Below are 18,861 nucleotides of genomic sequence, written 5' to 3'. Positions count from 1 at the left end.
ATTAAAAAAAAAAAAGATTACAAACTCAGCTTACAATTTATCAGTTATGGCCATTGTTGCTGCTTAAAAACCTAAGCATGGTGTTTTAATAGTGTCACAAAGGTTTTAAATGACAGCACGTAATAGTCCAAGTCAAGAAGAAGGCCAGCTGAGAGCCAGAGAGAAAGATTCTTTTGAAAAGGTCAGGACGCAAATCCAGACAAAAGACATGTATTCAAGGCAGGGTCATCCAGCTTCCACGTCAATATAGTAATTACCGAAACAAAAGCACCGATATGGACGCCTTGTGGGAAATTATGTTCGAATGTACTTTTTCAAATGCACAGAGCACATTCTGCTGTTGAGGATGTGGCTCTCCCCTGTCATCATGGTCTTTCCTAAAAAGAGTCATGATGTGACACTGTACAGTGTTAATTCTTTCTCCCAATGCAAGAGTTGAAGGGCCCATGATTGCTATTTGATATTCTCAACTGAAAGCTTTCGCCAAACACTGTAATTGATTTATCAATCTTTTTCTCTTTATTTCACATAAATAATGAAATCGAAGGATGTTGTGGCTCTCCCTGAGGAAAATGACTCTGACAAACTAAATATATTATGCTGTGATAAGGACAAAACAGATGAGAATAATTAGCTGAAAGTGTGTGTGTGTTTATGCTCTCTTTTTTGTAAAGCTTTGTATAATGTACTGTACATGTCAATGTGAGGATTTTCCTTGAATCCCCTTGAGACGAAAATGGTTAGAAGCATTAAGGCTTTATCTCCACAACCTTGACAAAATGATTGAAATGTGGAGTCAGAAAAAAATAGATAACATCTCAGACTTAGCTGCATGGAGACTCATATTGCGATGTGCTCTCGGAAGTCAATTCAACACCCTTAACAGGTTTTTCTTCCGAATAAACAGCACACGAAGCCCAAAATCTCTCTCGTTCTCGCCCCCTCTCTGTCTCTGTCTCTGTCTCTCGACCTCCCCTCACGCAGACGCACACACGTGCAAATACATAAACTGTTTCACAATAATTAGCTTATTCATTTTCATCCATTGTGATGACTTGTATACCATAAGATAACTTCAGGGGAGTCTTATTTGCATAATCATGAAAGGAATCACTGCAGCTCCTCAACTCTCAGAGCTGAGAGAAACATTTATCAGCATCTCCAAACAAAACAACTCACCCTATTAGTTGCAATAATTGAAACTCAATTCCACTTCCAATCAACTGCTCAAAGCTAATTTTCCCCAGATAGTCATGGTATTCTAGTCTTTATCGGTTATATGTATGTGTGTGTGTGTGGGGGGGGGGTTAATACCGAATCCTAAACTGTGCAGCACTATTTACCATAAAGACGTTTGACAGTATTAAAGATCTAGTCTTTGGCAATTCGGATATGAGCAATTTAAAGCAGCACATGGATGTCTGTGTGTGTTCCTCAGTCAGCTCCTCTGCTTGGGAAGCCATGCAGCGACTCTCTCTGTTTGACTAGACCTGACCTTCCAGTGGGACAAAAACACTATCGATCTGCCATCCACAGACTCTATTACAGTCACTAACCTGTTTGTTTGTAAATGTCCTCAGAATAAGTAGTGAAGCTGATGTACTATCATTTCTAAACTTTTCTCATTTTGCTGCCCTTGTCAAATCCCATAATTCACTGCCCCACACATGCAGAGAGCAGCAACTATGACAACTGTGAAGTTGCAATGGAAAGGGTTTGAAGCAACGAGTTCTCCAACCTAAACGACCACATAGGTTGTTTGTCTCTGCCCTCTGATATGATCCATAGGAGCATCTCCTGAAATCGCTCCATCATTGTTACAATAATTTTAATCGAAAGCAACTGGACTTAGTTGTAGTCTAGGAAGACGTTTTCACCTCTCATCCAAGAGGCTTCATCAATTCGTGTTCACATCTGACCAGGCTTGGACCAGTCCCAGCCTGGTCAGATGTGCACTCAACGCACTCAAGTTGGAATAAAAGCCTATTCACATTATTGCACAAAAAAAAAAAAAAAAAAAAAAAAAAAAACGAGCAGAGTGGGCACAAAAAGGCCAAATTTGTTGAACTTTGACCTGAGCCATGCTGGCCTTTATGGGTGCAACCAATTGTTGTTTTACAGACAGACAGTCTACTGCTAGCAAGATTAGCACTGTAGGTATAGGTGACAACATTTAGCAAAAATGTCCGTGGGCGTTTTATGTGGCAAATACTGCACTGACCAACATGGAACATGCAATGCAAGACCCTTTTTTTCCCTTTTTTTTTTTTTTTTAGCAGAATTAGCTTAGTGTTACTGTTTTTTCACAGTTGAGAATGAAAGGATGTCACTACTGCCTTAATTATGTGGGATAATGGGCACATCAAATAATTTATTGGTCACTAATGAGAAAGCAGGTAGGATGACCTAGGTAAATTTAGTTTTAGCTAAGGCTAACTGTGACTACCTTGCTTTAGCTTAAAAAAGTTGACTTGCTTCTAGCTATAATTCCTGCTACAGACATATTTTTTTACAACGGTAACACAAGTGAGAAACAGTCAGATTTTGACTTCACCAACATGCTGACCATCTAGATCTGTCAGCAGAGATGTCGACACTTTTCACTCAGTACAGCCACTGGCCACGAGTCATAGAAATTCACACAGATAATCAAATTCCAGCCCGTGTTCAGCTAAAAACTTACAATATCCTTGTGTTAACTCCTACAAAATTAATTCATTTAGTCGGGGGGCTTCCTTTATAATTGAATGAAATGAAGACCAGTGAAGTGGTTTATTGAGCTATAAAATGAAGCGATCCCAGACTACCACCATATCTTTTCCTGACAGCTCTTGCGGACGGCACCTTCTAAAGGGGGGAGATTGGCAGAAAAGCCATCCATCCCTAAACACAGCCATCACTTCCCCATAATTACCCAAGAAGAATCAAATTAGCTCCTGACAAGATAATTCACCGACTGCCTTCATCTGCCTCGGACTACTCACGCCCTCAGATAAGACAGCTAAATACTTGAGCTTTTGATAAGATTTTATAGTCTATCTCTAGCATGTGTGTGTGTGTGTGTGTACAAGTTTGTCTGTTTACATGCGCCTCTAAACTTAAACTGAGTGTGTGTGTGTGTGTGTGTGTGTGCAACTGATGGCCTTTTAACATGTTTTGCCTTTTCATGTTGATGGTGCACACAAGGGAGTCAGAATCGATTAGCAGCAGGAAAAGTGGCGACATCTGTGCTCTTTGTTTGACTGACAGACAATCATCAGAGTTGTTTTCTACAGAATTGAAAAGGGGGAGAAAGTCTGGTTGAAATCCATTAGACAAACATTAAGTGCAGTTTGCCAATGTTACTGGCTAAGAACATATTGGCAAAAGCTTCAAAATTAAGAGTGCAGCTTGACAGATTGCACTCTAAAAATCACATCAGCTTGTTCTCTTTGGAAATAACTGCTGTTTCTACAGTTGGGCACACATTACACATGCTGTTAAAAAAACTAAGGTGGGTGTTAAGGTTAAGATTAAAAAATGAGTGGAGCTAACCTGTATGAACTAACACATCAGATCATCTATACATCCAAGTACAACACTGTTTCACTGGCAAGGCAGTATTATTTTCAAGTGCCTTCTCTTTGCACATGTATCATGTCAAATGCCAATCTCTTACCTGTTAAGGGATTTAAGTGTGTCATCGGTCAAAAACAGAATATTTGTCCATAAAATCCAAAAAATAAATAACCCCAGAAAGACAGCTTTTTTTTTTACACTTGCAATTAAGCAAAAAAATTACCATAAATTAAATCAGAACTTACAGTTTTGTGAAGGATACACTGTTTGCAGTGTGTTTTCGTGCATTTCTTATCTCAAAATCTACTTTCTGAATTACATCTCAAACAGGGCTGTTTAATGTGTCTGAGAGCACATCACCTTTAATGCATCGACACACCTGTAATTGGGTTTATCTTCAAATCCCCTTGAAAACACCACTAGTTCAAAGGCCCTCTCTCATCTTAGTATTTTAGACACCTCCTTTCTTGGAGTTTACAGATAAAGCCTTGAGAGTGATTTATATACTCTTCCTAAAGGCGCCTTTCAGCCTGTTTACAGAGCATCAAGGAACCATTACAGATTGGCCTTGAGTTATTGATGGGTACCTCAGTAAAAAGTGGCCTTGCGTCGGCAGTAAGCGAGTCAGCTGTCAGTCTTTTTTTTTTTTATGTGTGATAGCCCTTAATCTTTGGGTGATGAGTCATGCACAGAGCTGGGTACATGTGCATGTGTGTTTGTGTGTCTATGAATTCATGGGGATGTGTCTGTGTATGTGGATAGACGCGCCTGTTTTATGTCAGACCTCAACCAAAACAGATGCTGCATCATTCATGTGTGACAGACCGTAACTTCAGAGGCATATACATGGCGTGTGTGTGTGTGTGTGTGTGTATAAATATATATAAATATATGTGTGCGTAGGGTGCATGTGTGTGTCCTCACCCCCTGTGAGAAGTAAAACGCTGCAATCCCCAGGGGCCAGAAACAGCAGAGCATGGAGAAGATGGCCAGGCCGAGGTGGTCTCGTGGAGGGACGACGATGAAGTTGTCCTCGCTCTCACTGTCGCTGGAGCAGTCCGTCTGCACAGAGAACAGCAATTCAGGCCAAAACACACATCCATTTTGTGCCCTGTACGTGCAAAGTGTTGCAGTTCACGAGTGATGATGTTGCAGTAGACAAACAGGTGGGTCAAGTTAACATTGATATTCATTCATACAAATATGAAACAGCAGTTAGAGTTAGATGAGAATATTCATACCACTCCATACAGCAAATTAAAGGCTACAGTCAGCAACTGATTAGCTTAATTTAGTTTAGCATAATGACAGAAAACAGACTGTTATCCTGGCTCTGTCCAAATGCAACAAAATCAGCCTACGAGCACCTCAAAAGCTCACAAATTAACATGGTATATCTTGTTTGTTTGATCCTTACAAAAACTGTAGTGTAAAGTAAGTAAGTTGTGTTTTTTTGGGGGGGAGGTTATGTGTGGGAGTGGGGCAACCACACAGCCAAGAAAAAGTCTGGCACAAGTCTGAATCTTCATATTTATCCTGCAGACATGAGAGTGGTATCAAGCTTCTCATCTTAACTCTCAGCAAGAAAGTGATTAGGTGTAATTTTCCAGATAGTGGAGCTATTCATTTACAGTAAACAAGATGAATTAATTGCAACTTGAGAAAAGACCCTCATCCTACATACACCTTCATCCTCCAATCATAATAGTAAGTAAACAAAAGTTGGAACACCCTTTTTCGACTGCTCAGCGCATCCCTTTCCCTTTAAGTTTTAAAAAGGTTTGATGTTTGGTGAAGTGGATGTGCAGACGGACAGGTGGACTGAGGCAGATCTTATTGTGAAAAATGAAAGAAAAAGTTTTCCTTTGTTCAGCACAACAATCTGTGTACAGGTGGATGTGATTTTCAGGTCGACTGGGTGGGGAACGGATCTGTGTTCGCTGAAAACGAAAAAGGCATTTGTGTAATGGGAAACGAAACACAGACGAGTCGCCACATGCAGGATCATTTGCTTCCACGTAATGTCACCGCTCGTATTCATGGACTTTTTGTGATGGCCCATTAGTTTCTCATTAGTTTTGAGATATGCAGATTCCTTTATTTTGGCATCTAAACAACAGATGGCATTAAAAAAAAAGAAGCCACGGTTGAGAGTACACTTCATTTCAGATGTGAAATAGTTATGAATCAAACACACCTCCTCCCTAAAGCTTTATGAAACTATTTCACGCTCCACGCAACATTCCTCACATGGAACTGCGACGCCCTCAGCAAAAGAGAATAGACGCTCATACATCTGCATACAGTTAAGATGGTTACAGATTCTAAGTCCTGGTCCACAGCAGGAAATATCAATGCACATTATAATATTAAAGTTGGCTTGTTATAGCTGCTTCCACCTCTAACATTCATATACATGAACTCTCATTTACAGTTGATCTTCCCCCAACAACAAAGGCAAGACCAGGAATGGAGATTTATTTTTCACAGTTTGTAATGAAAAGAAGTCGCAGATTGAGGCCACGGTTTCTATATGAGCCATTAAGCTGCATCCTTCACACATCATCCTGTTTGAGGGATGATCCAGCATGAGGGTGGAACATGAAAAATAAATGAGAAAAAAAATCAAGGCTAACAATATATTGTTGAGTCAAAAAAAATGAGTTCAGTATTAAATTGAATATTTCAATCAGAGATGGGGGAAATCGGGCAGATGATGGGGACACAGAGAAAGACTGGAATATATATTGAGCAGTACTCAAGAGTCAGATCATCACATTTACACAAAGATGGTAATCTGACGGGAGAAATGCCCCTGCCAACCTTGTGCTTTCCCTCCTTTTTCAGCAATGTGACATGATGTTGCTGTGTAATCCTTTTCTTTCAGTGAGTTTATGACTCTTAATCCCTGCATGTGCTCATGTGGTTATGTTGTGCCTGATGATTTTGGACTTTTATCTCAAATACACTCAGATTACAGTGCTTAACCTACACCATATTTTGATGTCTTACCTACGTAGATAAAGAGCCATTCTTTAAACAGCTTTTGAGCTAAGCTGTAGCCCACCCTAACGGTGGACTGGGGTTGGACGCTTCAGTGTTAGATGGAGTTGCTGATTTTTCTGAGTCTGGTAATAAGACATCTCTGCCTGACTTGCATCAGGCTCATGACTCCCTTTACTCCTGTGTTTCAGACTGCTGTAGATAACTATGCACTGCAAAATCCCAAGGATGTGGGGCATCGAATTGTTTTTCTTTCATAACTTTTTTATTACTTTTGGGGGCATTTTACACCCATGTTACATAGTGAACAATAGAAAAATGACAGGGAATGAAGGAGAGAGAAGAGGTACAACCCAGGGATGCTGCAGCTGACAGGCAGTGCCGCAACCTCCAGGCCATCAGGGCATCCTGAGCTTGCCGAATTTTATCTTTAGCTATATTCTAGGAAAAACATTACAGGAAGAATTTATATTAGGGTCATCTTAATACAAAAGCACATTTTCGTGGATGAATAATTTGAATAAATAAGGGCACTCTGGACCACTCTTTTTAAAAACCTGCAATTTTCATTGTATTTTATTTTAATAAGGGAGAGTGCCCCTCAGTGGTGTTTGCTTTGTATTATAAAGTTAAATTACTGTAGGTAGGTAAGAGTGTTGGGAATGCATTTGCTTTGAGGGGTGAAACAGTTTTCAATTAATTTTAATAACACACACCCCTTATAGCCATGTTGCCTGATTGATGATGGGGATTAAGTGGGTGGGTGGTATAAATATGTGGCGGCCCTGCCCACTAATGGTAGGGGAAACACTGGATTCATTTTCTCCAAAAACAGACCACTGGAAGACCAAACAAGTATATTAAACCCCACAAGTGAATGAGGAAGCAGAACCTTTCCAATTTGTCTGTGCACTCAAACACTCTGCCACTCTGTGTTGCCAGGCTATACTTATATACCTGTTAGAAGCTGTGAGCGCAAACTCCTGTCGAGATGATCGATATATTTTCATTCTCCTCATAATGCAGCACTGAGGCAAAAAAGGTCATAACACATGGGTATAATGCAGCCTACATTCTGCATAATGTCATTCTGCCGCCATGGCCTTAGGCAAGCGCTATAGTGCAATCTCTGCAGAGCCAGCCCTGCTCTGCTCTGTGCCTTAGAGCTCTCTGACAATATCTGCACAGCCTTCTGGCTGTTTGGAGAATGAAAACACACATCATCCAGGGATCCTAGCTGCTTGGTTGGCTTAGGTTACCAGGGAAGAGAGAAAGAGAAGTTATAGAGGCAGAGGAAGTCAGTCAGGCGAGAGGACAGTGCGGTTGGCTGGAGTCAGTGCAGACCTGCAGACAGGTCAGCACGTACAGGAAGCTGCATGCAGACCTGTCTGGCATGTACAGGAAGGTCATTAATCATAAGCCTTTCATATGGTTGCAGGAGATCCAGAGCGAGGCTGTCTCATGCATCCAGTGTCACCCAGTGTGATCACACCATCATCTTTTATTTCTCCTCAAATCCATGGATTCAAATCAAAATCGCAGGAACCTGTGCTTAAAAGTTACAGGTCACAAAACTGCTCCATCACTAACAGGCTTTTGGATTTACTGAGAAGCTGCATTTGATTTAAAGTAAACAGAATTTTGTTTACCAATTTTCTACCTGACTTTTAATGAGCATGTGTGTGTATGTCATTCATTCACCACCTCCCCTGTACTAGAAAGTCCTAATGACTATGCATGCAGGCGCTGCTAGCTGCGCTCAGATATGTCTTGCGGGGCGTAAATCCTGTCAACATGAGGCAACAGGCTGACAGGTAACGAAGAGCTAATGGATGGTTTCACCACTCTGCCATGACAGCATAACCAAGAGGAGGGCTTCTGTAATTTATCTGTTGCCAAATTGCCTCCACAACATACAGGAAATATGCCCCTGTCTACCATGTTCTCCATTCTCCAAAACCCAGACATTTGTCTTTGAACCTTTGTTCTTATGTCCTGATATTATGTCACATAAATGTCTTGTACCATGACTCCTGTGTGTACTTAGAATGCAGGTGATCATATGAAGATGGTATGTGGGTGAACATAAATTTTAATGCATCTTTGAATCAAACTACCCTACTGTGTACAAAGCGTCTCGCAGGTTGTCACAGTATTTGATTTTCTTTTTATTTGTGGTGTGCAGACCTGCTGCAAAGCCTGTCTACATATTCAAACTTAGCAGTGTGGGGATGATCCCTGTTCATTATTTACACACTGGCAGGAAAATAAATAAATAAATAAAGGCATATTTTACATGTCATGACTGCAAAAAAGGCACAGTAAATCTGGCTAGAGCACTGTGAGAGCGCTGTTATAGTACATTTTTTAACATTTAAACTGCATATTTGGCTTCATTTTAGTAAAAGAACCCTGCTTACCACTGAACTCATTCTAAACCTCGATCTAATTATTTTCCCTTAAACTAAAACAATAATCAAAAAGTGCCTATAGCTTATTATTCTTGAGGATATATCAAAACCAATCAGTTGCAGTTTCCTTTATATATCTGTCTTTGATGCTTTTGAATGCAGATTCATGATATGAATGCCATGAAATGAATTTTTAAATTAGATGCCATGGGCCTCTATAGGGGAAACATGAATATATCATTTCTCACTGCCATGCTACACAACACATCCAACATAATGAATCCATAAAAAGCAGCACAATCAAAGCTTGTATTTCTGAACGACAACAACAAAAAAAACCTGATCTCAGGAACGCAGCAGCTTGTTTGAATGTATAAGAGAGGAAAAAGGAAACTCAACACCACAAACACATTCCAAAATAAAAGACACTGACCTAAATGAATCAAATTAAAGCACCTGCAGAAATTCATGTTGTCTTTTTCAACCATTTTATGAAGCAAAAGCCAGCAGTTGAGATTACACAAGTTAATTGCTTTACTGTGCATCTTACACAAAGGTATAAAGAGAGAGGTCTGGATGCAGAAACAAACTACTTCACAACCAAAGGGAATTCAATTACTTGGCTGAATGCATTAGCTAAGTTAATGAGCAAATGCCATTCTAGAGGCAATACCTCACAAAATGACATTTTCAGCACATTTACAACTCAGATACAGAATAGGTATTCATGGGAATTCTCAAAAACCAATTCACATGATCCTACGGAGTCCTGTGTCCACAGGAAAACATGCCATTTGAAAAGGGAGCAGGCAAAAGTCATTAGGATCTGTGGGCCTTTAATAATTGCCTGTCATTTAATTACATTTTGACAAAAGACAGAACATGTTTGCTTTGCATAAGAGTCATCTGCAGGGTCATCTGGTCCCTCTGTCTTTCACAAGGCGTGCGTCGCCTCCTCGGCATCCTAATTTAGCATAAGCGCAGCACAGACCTGGTCTGTAGCCATGCTCCAGATGGCTGTATTAAGTTATGCCGGAGCAGGAGCCTGTGGCCCCAGATGTGACTATGGTGTTATCTTAAGGGTTTGTAATTTATCGGGAAGTGTGATCGAGTGCAACCAAAGGGGGCCGGCTGGTGAAAAGACATACAAACTTCACCACAAAGGTTAATAAGACCTTGTGATTTACACAGTGCCTGGGCTCAGCAGCCCTATGAGGTCCACCACACTCTGGAACCTCGGAGGGATGCTCACTCACAGTGTGTGTGTGATCACAATGACAAGAGTCTCGTCATGATGCAGTCCTCTCAAACATGAGTTACAGTCTTTGTGGGGGAGATGTTCAGCCTGCAGTGAATTAATGAACAAAATATTTGTTATTTTTCTTTCCATTGCCCCGTGGCCTCTTGTTGACAGGTGTGCAATTTAGGATGGTGTAATGAGGCTACAACAGGGAAACACTACACATCACGGTTAGTATTCACATCGTGTTCTGTAAACACGTTGAAATGCACAAGTGACTGTGTGTTGTGGATCAAAGAAATCTGTGATTAAATCTGACAAAATAATATGAAATTCTTGCCCTGTGAAGCCAGGATACTTCTCATATATTTCATAAGAAAAACTGTTATTTGTACCCTTGTGGCCCAGGGGAATAAGGCACCAACTATGAACTGCAGCATCCCCAGTTTGAGTCCAGCCTGTTACTCTTCATCTCTTCCTGCCCTTATTTCCTACCATCTCTCTGTCTCTAATAAGGGCTTAAAATGCCCTTAAAAACTCCCACTCGACCCAAAAGCTCCAGTAATGAAGTGACTGGATTAAATAATTTAAATATTAGCTTTAGGACTACATGCACATACTCATGTAATCCTCCTTCCACATAACAAAAACCAAATCCAGCGATCCAAACAGTATAAGCAAAGCCAGCACCTTCCTACATGATGAGATATGTGCCACTCTGACTGAGATTGCAGCTGCATTAGCGTGAAGTGGGTTGCATCTATAATTTAGCGGGTAATTGATTAGCCTGTGCTTATAGCTCTTTAATATGGGATATGACAAGGCAGTATTACATATTCACAGCCAATGAGAAGGTGTCAGAGTGGAACCTGGCAGACTAATGGAAAGGGACAGAGTGTATATAAGGCTGAACATCCCCAAGGTATTGTAAACTGCCCACTGATTACACATGGCAAAAAGAGCCTTATCTCCTCTTAGGTTGTTTTTGAATAAAAACCATCTAAATCCATCTAAATCCAGCAGACTGATGGACAACCATTATATGTCTGTCCATGAAAAAATGGCTCAGATTTATAACATGTAATCATCCCCAAAGGGCTGCTATTACTCAAAACTCATTCCATTACAGAAGCATCTTTCTCATTATTCACTTTTTAATATTCTGAGCTGCCATTCAGGCAAGGATTAAAGAAGCACCAGTGAATATTTGGCAGAGGCAGTACTGTGCTACTTTTTTTCTTCTTTTAGGAACTTTATTCAAAAGCAGGAATGAGGACATCTAATTGACATATCTCACATGTCATTTTATTATATGAGTTTCAGTCCACAGTATCAGTACATAAATGATTAAGTAATATATAAATACAGCAATGTAAATACGCAATGAATCCTGCAGGTTCATTTTTTGGTGGTTACCATGGTTATATTGTGTTTCCATAGAGCACATATCCCACATTTCCATTCATATAAAATAGCATTGTATTATGTATTACAGCATATACAGTAACATGTGTCCCAAATCAGGGGTTGTATCCTTTGAAAGATGCATCCTTCAAAGGACCTGAATGTCAGACTGAACCTACACCGTGTATCCATAAGAGAAGTAGAGACCAAAGCTAATGGTGCATTTAGGTGTTCCTCTTAACTCCTCTGGAAAAAATTTCAGTTATCACCAGAAGTGATAAAATGGCAGACAAAGTGCGACCAGTGAGAAACCATGTTTGCTTGTATAAGAAATGGTGGTATATGTTGGCGCACAAAAGCTGTTTACAGGATCATATAAGAGCATATTACAGTGTCATCTTTTTCTACATCTACCATTTTTTTGTTGTTGCTGTTTCCTAATTATGATAACTGATTCTGCCAGTGTCTGTTGCTGCTAATTCCCACTGCTGTAGACAGAGGGAGACTGTAGAAAACCAATCAATCATGTACCATATAGTGGAACGGTGACACAAATTCCTCACCAGTTTCCCACCTGCAAACACTGCCACCTGTGGTCCACAATGATAGAACTGCTGCTGGTGTTTAAACCAAAGTCTCCACTGTGGTGGGTGAGTGCTTTTTCCCTTGTACCATTCTGGTGCCCCATATGGTGTGCTTCTCTGTCTGACTTGGGAGACCTTTGAGACTTTGGAGAATTTGCACAAATCTAGTCCTTAAACTGTCAAAAAAACTACTTTGCACCTTCACTGTTGATCAAATCTCAAGTCTTATGTTGAGCTCTTTGAGATAAACCCTTTGAGGGCTTAGGGAGTGAAAAGATAATGATGGATTTTATTTCTTCAAAATATGTGGTAAGCTTTTATCTTACCTTTCCTTTCCTCTGTAGGATGCACATGGAATATTAATTTTAAGAAAACATTATTTAATCAATCAATGCTTAAAGGTTATTTATGAAAATACCCTCTCTGCAATAATGTATTCCTCAATATTCTGAGTAGTTTTAATCATATTTCATTATTCTCAATTATCAGACCTCCTCAAGGGCAAGTCTGCTTCATTTTCTGCTTCCCTTGGACCCAGTCGCCTTTACTCTCCAAATGGCCATTAGTGTGACGTATGGTGCTATATGTTACCACGTGCCAAGGGGAAGTGAAGGAGGGCATGTCAAATGATTATTGAAAAGCACTGAATCAGACTGATTGGCCATTTCTCTTCCACTCCATCCCAGCATGCAAAGGATACCAGACTGCCATCTGAGTCAGATTGGCATACCTTCATTCTGCATTGGACAGCACAGTATACAGGCATGCCGTTATGATGATGTGGTACTCAGTGAGCTCTGTAGGACATTTGGTGCTACTGTAATTGTTGTGTAATTGCACAGATGTAATAGAAGCATTAGCTTTGAGAAGATTTTCAGTGTCTTCTGAAATGGAAATTCAACTTGCACAGGAACACCGTCTTCCTTTTGAAAGGGTATTTATGGCGCTTTATATTCATATTTGGAGCCTTTACAACTTTGTCTTTCATGTTCTCAACTGAAGCAGCAATTTTCCAAATCCAGCTTGTAATTTTAAGGACATTTTGAGGTCCTTTAAGTTTATTACATTAATAGCACAAGTTGAGCTGTGAGATTTGACTTGTCACATTTGCAGACCACGTGAAAAAGCAGTCGCAGGCAGAGACACACTTGAAAAATCTTGGTTTTTAAGCAGCTTTTTTGTAAAACAAATAATTTGTCTCTCACACTGCACTAGATGGAAATGAAAATTTTGTGAATAATATGTCATTCTGACTAGATTTCTCACCAGGGCTGCTCATGAAAAGTCCTTGGCATTTTAAATGTGACTGAACATCAAAGAGATTCTTAGTCATGTCCTTAATTCAGCTGATGGGACAAATTAGTTACTTTAGTAAGTTGTTTTTTATTTAACTGTAATTTAGATTGTTTTCAGTTTTTAAGCAGTATTGACAGAGGATTTCTGAGTCTGGGTCAACTCATGAGATATTTGTAATTCATGGGGTCTAGAAGTCAGGGTAAAAGATTCATTTCTCCCTGGTAAATTTTTACAGCATTTATTCAGCAATAAAATTATATCTTTGGACATGTCACAATCTCCATTATTTTTCCAGCACCACAGAGTGACAATCTCTATAGCTCAGAGAGGCACACCAAACCATGGAATAAATATCCACAGTTAGTGGAGGAGAGCAAGCTTTAAAATCCATTGGACAGACCCGCTTACTGCTGAATTGAAATGATCCAAGAGATTGCTTTGTCATTTACTGCTAAATGAGAAATGGGATATCTCTGAAAGATTTCACTAGAATATATGACACAGGCTCATATTGGGCGCTGGCCCTTTTCTGAAAGGGAACAATATGTGTGCACTGAACTGAAGCATGACTACATTTTCGATTTAATGAAGGCATAAGTGCTCATGTCCCCTCAGATTTAGCGAGAACTGATGACTCCTCACATCAAACCTGGCCTGATCTAAACACTGCAGAGGTGGGGCAGAGGGCAGTTTGAATATATTTATTTTAAAACTGATTTCTCTATTATTTTACACCCACACCCATGACTTTAGCAGTCCAATGCCTGTGCTAAAAAAAGAAAACAATCAGAATAGCTGAGAAGAGGCCATTTTTATTGAAATGCTGCACATGAGCAGGACTACCACATGTTCATATTATTATGTGAATATGAAATGTACTGATAAATGCTAATTTCATGCACCAGAGAAGGTGTAACAGATGGCAGACAAATAGAAATGGTGGTTTTTATCTCTGGCTCGAGTGCTATTTTTATGCAGGTGAAAATACATGAAAATTTTAATGGACCAAATCACTGCCAGATCAAAGATATCCAGGGTCAAATCACTATCACGTCATGACAAACCTATTTGTGTTAGTATTTATGGCTGGCACTATTCTACTCTAGCTGTTTAAATGTATGTCCACTCATTAATTACCTCGTTGTATAGTAGTTTGCATTGTCAGTGGCGGAGTCTGCCATTCCAGTAATCCAGAAGATTAAACCACCCTTTGAGTAGGAAGTGTATTTGGGTCTGTAGATGTATAGCTACAGTGATTTACACTATAAAGAACACAACTAACACACATGAGTTGCTCACCTACTTTTGTTGTATTTCTGAACTGTAACTGTGCACTACCTGATCAATAAACATCTAATTTTGAACAGAACTCTGCATGGGAACTGTATCACGAATATGTTCTTAACATTACCACCAGTAGCCACAGATGTTATCAAATCAACCAGAACTGAATTTGATCCTACTGCTTTCACACTTGCCAGGTATATTGGTGGGGACCCAAACTTTCAACAGGTTTAGTATTAATAACATAATATTGCAAAATATCATCTTCCTTAACGTTTTATGGTGTTTTTATTATTCTACTGACCACTTACAATTACAGATGATAATAGCAAAGTAAGGAAACAACATTTTGATTTTGGGACGGTTCACATTCACCTTAGAAAAGATAAAATTGTTCTGAACTGAAATCTGAATGAATAGCTTCCCACATATTATCCTCATGATACAGAGGAACCTATTGCCTGCATACCCAGACACTCCTGAGGATAAAAGGCAGCAATGGAACCTGATTGAGATCAAGGTAAATCACCTCCTGCTGGTTCATTAACCCCAGTTAGCTCCTCAATCTCAGGCTACCACACTAATTTGCAAGGGTGAGCAGTTTGAACTAATGACCAGACCTTGGCTTGTCTTGTACTGCCACTTTATTCTACTGACTAGAAGATCTTTCCTGACATAACTCCTGTCACTCACAGGTTGAGCAAGGAGTTCCACATTCCCCTCAGCCAGGTCTATGTAACTGAATGTAATATTGCCTGTTTAGCAGACAACAGGAAAACTGCATAGTGTGATAAATGTCCACACTAACATCTTCAGAATCACTGTCATCACTAAGAAAAACGGTTACATTTCTTCTTCTTCCTCGTCATCTTTTACTTTCAGCAAACAAACCCTCTGTTCTGCCACCCAATATTCTCCAAGATTGCTTTCATTGTGTTTCAGTATAGCAGAGCATGAAATTTAGATGTTGTCAATGACTTTTTTCTGATTCTTGTTGTCAGACAACTGAATGAGAATAAAGTAAAGCGGTAATTTGCCCATGGCTCATAAATGCTACCTGTTAACCATCTGAAATTTGGGTGCTGCAGCACTGACAACCATCATCAATATTTCATGCTTGCAAAATTCTCTGACAGCATGAGTTTAACTACAGACTTATACCGCTTGTGTCATCGATTATATGCACACTCTAAATTAGTGGTTGAAGCAGAGATGTGAGCAGGATTACAGTAGTGTTTTTTGGGAGGTATGGATGGCAAACCACAACAGAGAGGCTTTTTCAAAAGTAGCTGACTGAGTCTCAACATGGCCTCACCTGGCAGCATGCAGTGAGACTAAGAGGGAGCCAGAGACAGAGGGGGGTCCACTTGGCAGACCTCCAGTGCTTACTGGACACTTGTTAAGGCTGGAGCTGATAAGAGGAGACAGATGAGATTTTCTTGGTTAACTGGCACAGAGGCCTCGGACATGGAGAGATTCTGTGTTGGGCTTGTTGGCCTCTGAAGGCAAAACTCTCTTTGCTTTAATCTTCTACATGGAGGGCACAGCACAGAGCTGTGAACTTGCAGCTTGGAGGTATTCAGTGCCTTGCTTAAGGGTACTTTAGCAGATATAGTGCTTATTATCTTAGACCCTCTATTTAATAGATGTGCTGCTTACAAACGGCACTGCTGCCTCTCTAATATCATGCTTAAAAAGACTAAAAACAAGTTAATAAAAAAGGAGGAAGAGAACAACTAAAAGTGGTGTTATGATTCAAAAGTAATAAAGAGAGCAATAATAAAGGGCAGATGTAAGGCATGAAAAAGTTGCTTGACAAAGAATATATTTTTTGTAGAAATAATGTGAGTGAATCTTAACAAGAACTGAATGTTTTGGTATTTTGAATAAAACCGTTTGTCCTCTGCAACTATCACTGAGCTTGTGACGGAGCGGCTCCGTCACTGACGGCGGGGAGCGCACACACATGTACTGGCGTACACAAACACATACACGCACACACATAAACTTCCGATCCATCCCGTTTTCCCCAGTTAACAGACTTTCCAATCAGTCAGTCATGTTCCCATTCCTGTTGAAGTAGAGCGACCAGGGGTGCACACCTGGTAGTTCTATGTCTCTTTAAACATACATTTAAACATGTTACTCACCGGTCGCATATCAGTCGTTCCGGTTGCGGAGCATGATGCGGCAAAACAGCGGCATAGCATTTGCCGCTATTATATGCCATGTTCTCGCGGGGTTTCTGGGTCATGTGACCAATTTGAAATATATATTTTTGGTCTTCGTTTATTTTATCTGCGATTTTCCGGTCAATGCATTGTGGATGCAAAGAACTGTACTTATAAAAATACAGTTAATTTTTGTTTAATTTATATTTGTGTTTAGAGGCGTTGTTAGTGAGAAATAATGGTATGGTATACTGTGTAGAATGTTTGTTTTCTTGTAGTTTTTTGCATTGTTTGTTTGGTTTCCACTAATTTTCGCACTGTAAAAAGTTATCACTGTTTGCACTTTGGGAGGCCGGCAAATAAAGAAATCAGCGCACCAGATTATCTTCTGACTACACCTGTGAGTTTTTCCTGGGATTTTTTCTCTTACCTCCACCATTTTTGGATTTTTGGGAGGTTTAAGAAAGAGCCCTGTGACAGAGCACTAAAAGTGTCTGACAATGACAGTGTGAGTTTAAATCATATTGAGATGACTAATATCATTGACAGCTACCAGTTGGCATGTCAAGTTCGACAGGTTAAAAACAAATGGGACATTTAATTCAAATTTCCTTCTCCTTTCCTTTCCAAATCTCCTCAGAGGCTATCTGTAATTTACTCACACACTATGATAATTGAATAATGTGTGCTTTATTTAATAATTCCTTTGAAAAATAAAACACAGAACACTTTCCTCACCACAGTAGTTTTTATTTCCATTTATCTTTCTGTGCTGAGTTCTGAAAACACTAGGCTTTTAATATCTGTGAGTTAAAGGGAAAGCAAAATGAGCACATCTCGTACCGCCTAAAGTAAATGACCTTTTATGAATTGGTGAGGATTTAAAGCTCATTATTTTACACTGTTTCCCAGATTGTATGCAACACCTGATGAGTGTGCACGCTCTGTATCTTTAAAGGTTCTTCTGTCACTTCCTTATGCCAAGTCTTCCTCCAATTCTTAGTCAAGTCGACAATAATAACTCTGACCTTTTTAATCACAGCAATCATCCTTATATAGCAGGTATAGGTCAAGTTCTGTGATTGGCAATATTGTACTGTACTGACATATGAGCTGCTCTATCAGCCTCTTAGGGACGTGCTTTGGTTTAAAAATCGTTTGCTAATCTCTTAGAAAGCGTTTTGGCTTTGTCACCAGTTTTCTGTCATCTAGTTACAAAGTGCTGATGAAAACTTTTCAGATAACATGTATAATATGGATTTGTAATGGTTGTATCGTTCTGCATCGCAGGATTATGATGATTATGGATTAGACAGCAGATTCAATTAGGCGACGTGATTGGTGAAAAACATAATTTTTAGGGACACAAACTTTTCTTGCTGAGCACTTTTGAGCTGACTCAGGCGAAAGCCATTCATTACACCATCCCGATTCCTTCATTAAATCAATACAACTTGCTAAGGAGGTGCTGCATATAAAGACAAACTGACATAGTAGAGAAGGATTAGGAATTTTAAAAACACAGTTGAGATGTAGAGAGTAAAAAAAGAGAAGTAGTATAATCCTTAAGAGATGTCTCTATAGGCCTGGTCACACAACAACATGGTGCAGCTAGGTGTCAGCTAACTCTCTGGTCACTAATGGGAATTCACTCAGTTTACTAATATTTGTACCATCAACTCCTGTCTCATAGCTGTCTGTAAACCAAGCCTCTGTAAAACCATTTTTATAGAGCAATTTCTACAATACAGCTTCCTCCATTTTGAACCCTCAAGCTCTTTGATCCCTAAAAAATCAGCACTGACAAAACAGCTTGCGATTGGTCAGTGATGCAAAATCGCAGATCGGAGTTCACCAGAGCTGAACTCAACACTCACAATACAGAATCTACTAACCACATGGTTCCTTGA

General features: G+C 39.7%; 1 protein-coding gene across 1 annotated transcript in view; it reads right to left on the bottom strand.

Moving 5' to 3' along the window:
* The window catches only part of syndig1l (synapse differentiation inducing 1-like), a 36,827-nt gene that overhangs the window by 7,550 nt on the left and 10,416 nt on the right, over positions 1–18,861 (bottom strand). Inside the window, exon 3 of the mRNA XM_018696172.2 lies at positions 4,483–4,620. Within this exon, the coding sequence (XP_018551688.1) occupies positions 4,483–4,620 (138 nt within the window). The remainder of the gene's footprint in view (positions 1–4,482; positions 4,621–18,861) is intronic.

Source organism: Lates calcarifer, linkage group LG7_1 (genome assembly GCF_001640805.2).
Source record: "Lates calcarifer isolate ASB-BC8 linkage group LG7_1, TLL_Latcal_v3, whole genome shotgun sequence".
In the NCBI taxonomy this organism is placed as follows: Eukaryota; Metazoa; Chordata; class Actinopteri; family Centropomidae; genus Lates; species Lates calcarifer.
This window is presented reverse-complemented; position numbering and strand designations above follow the sequence as displayed.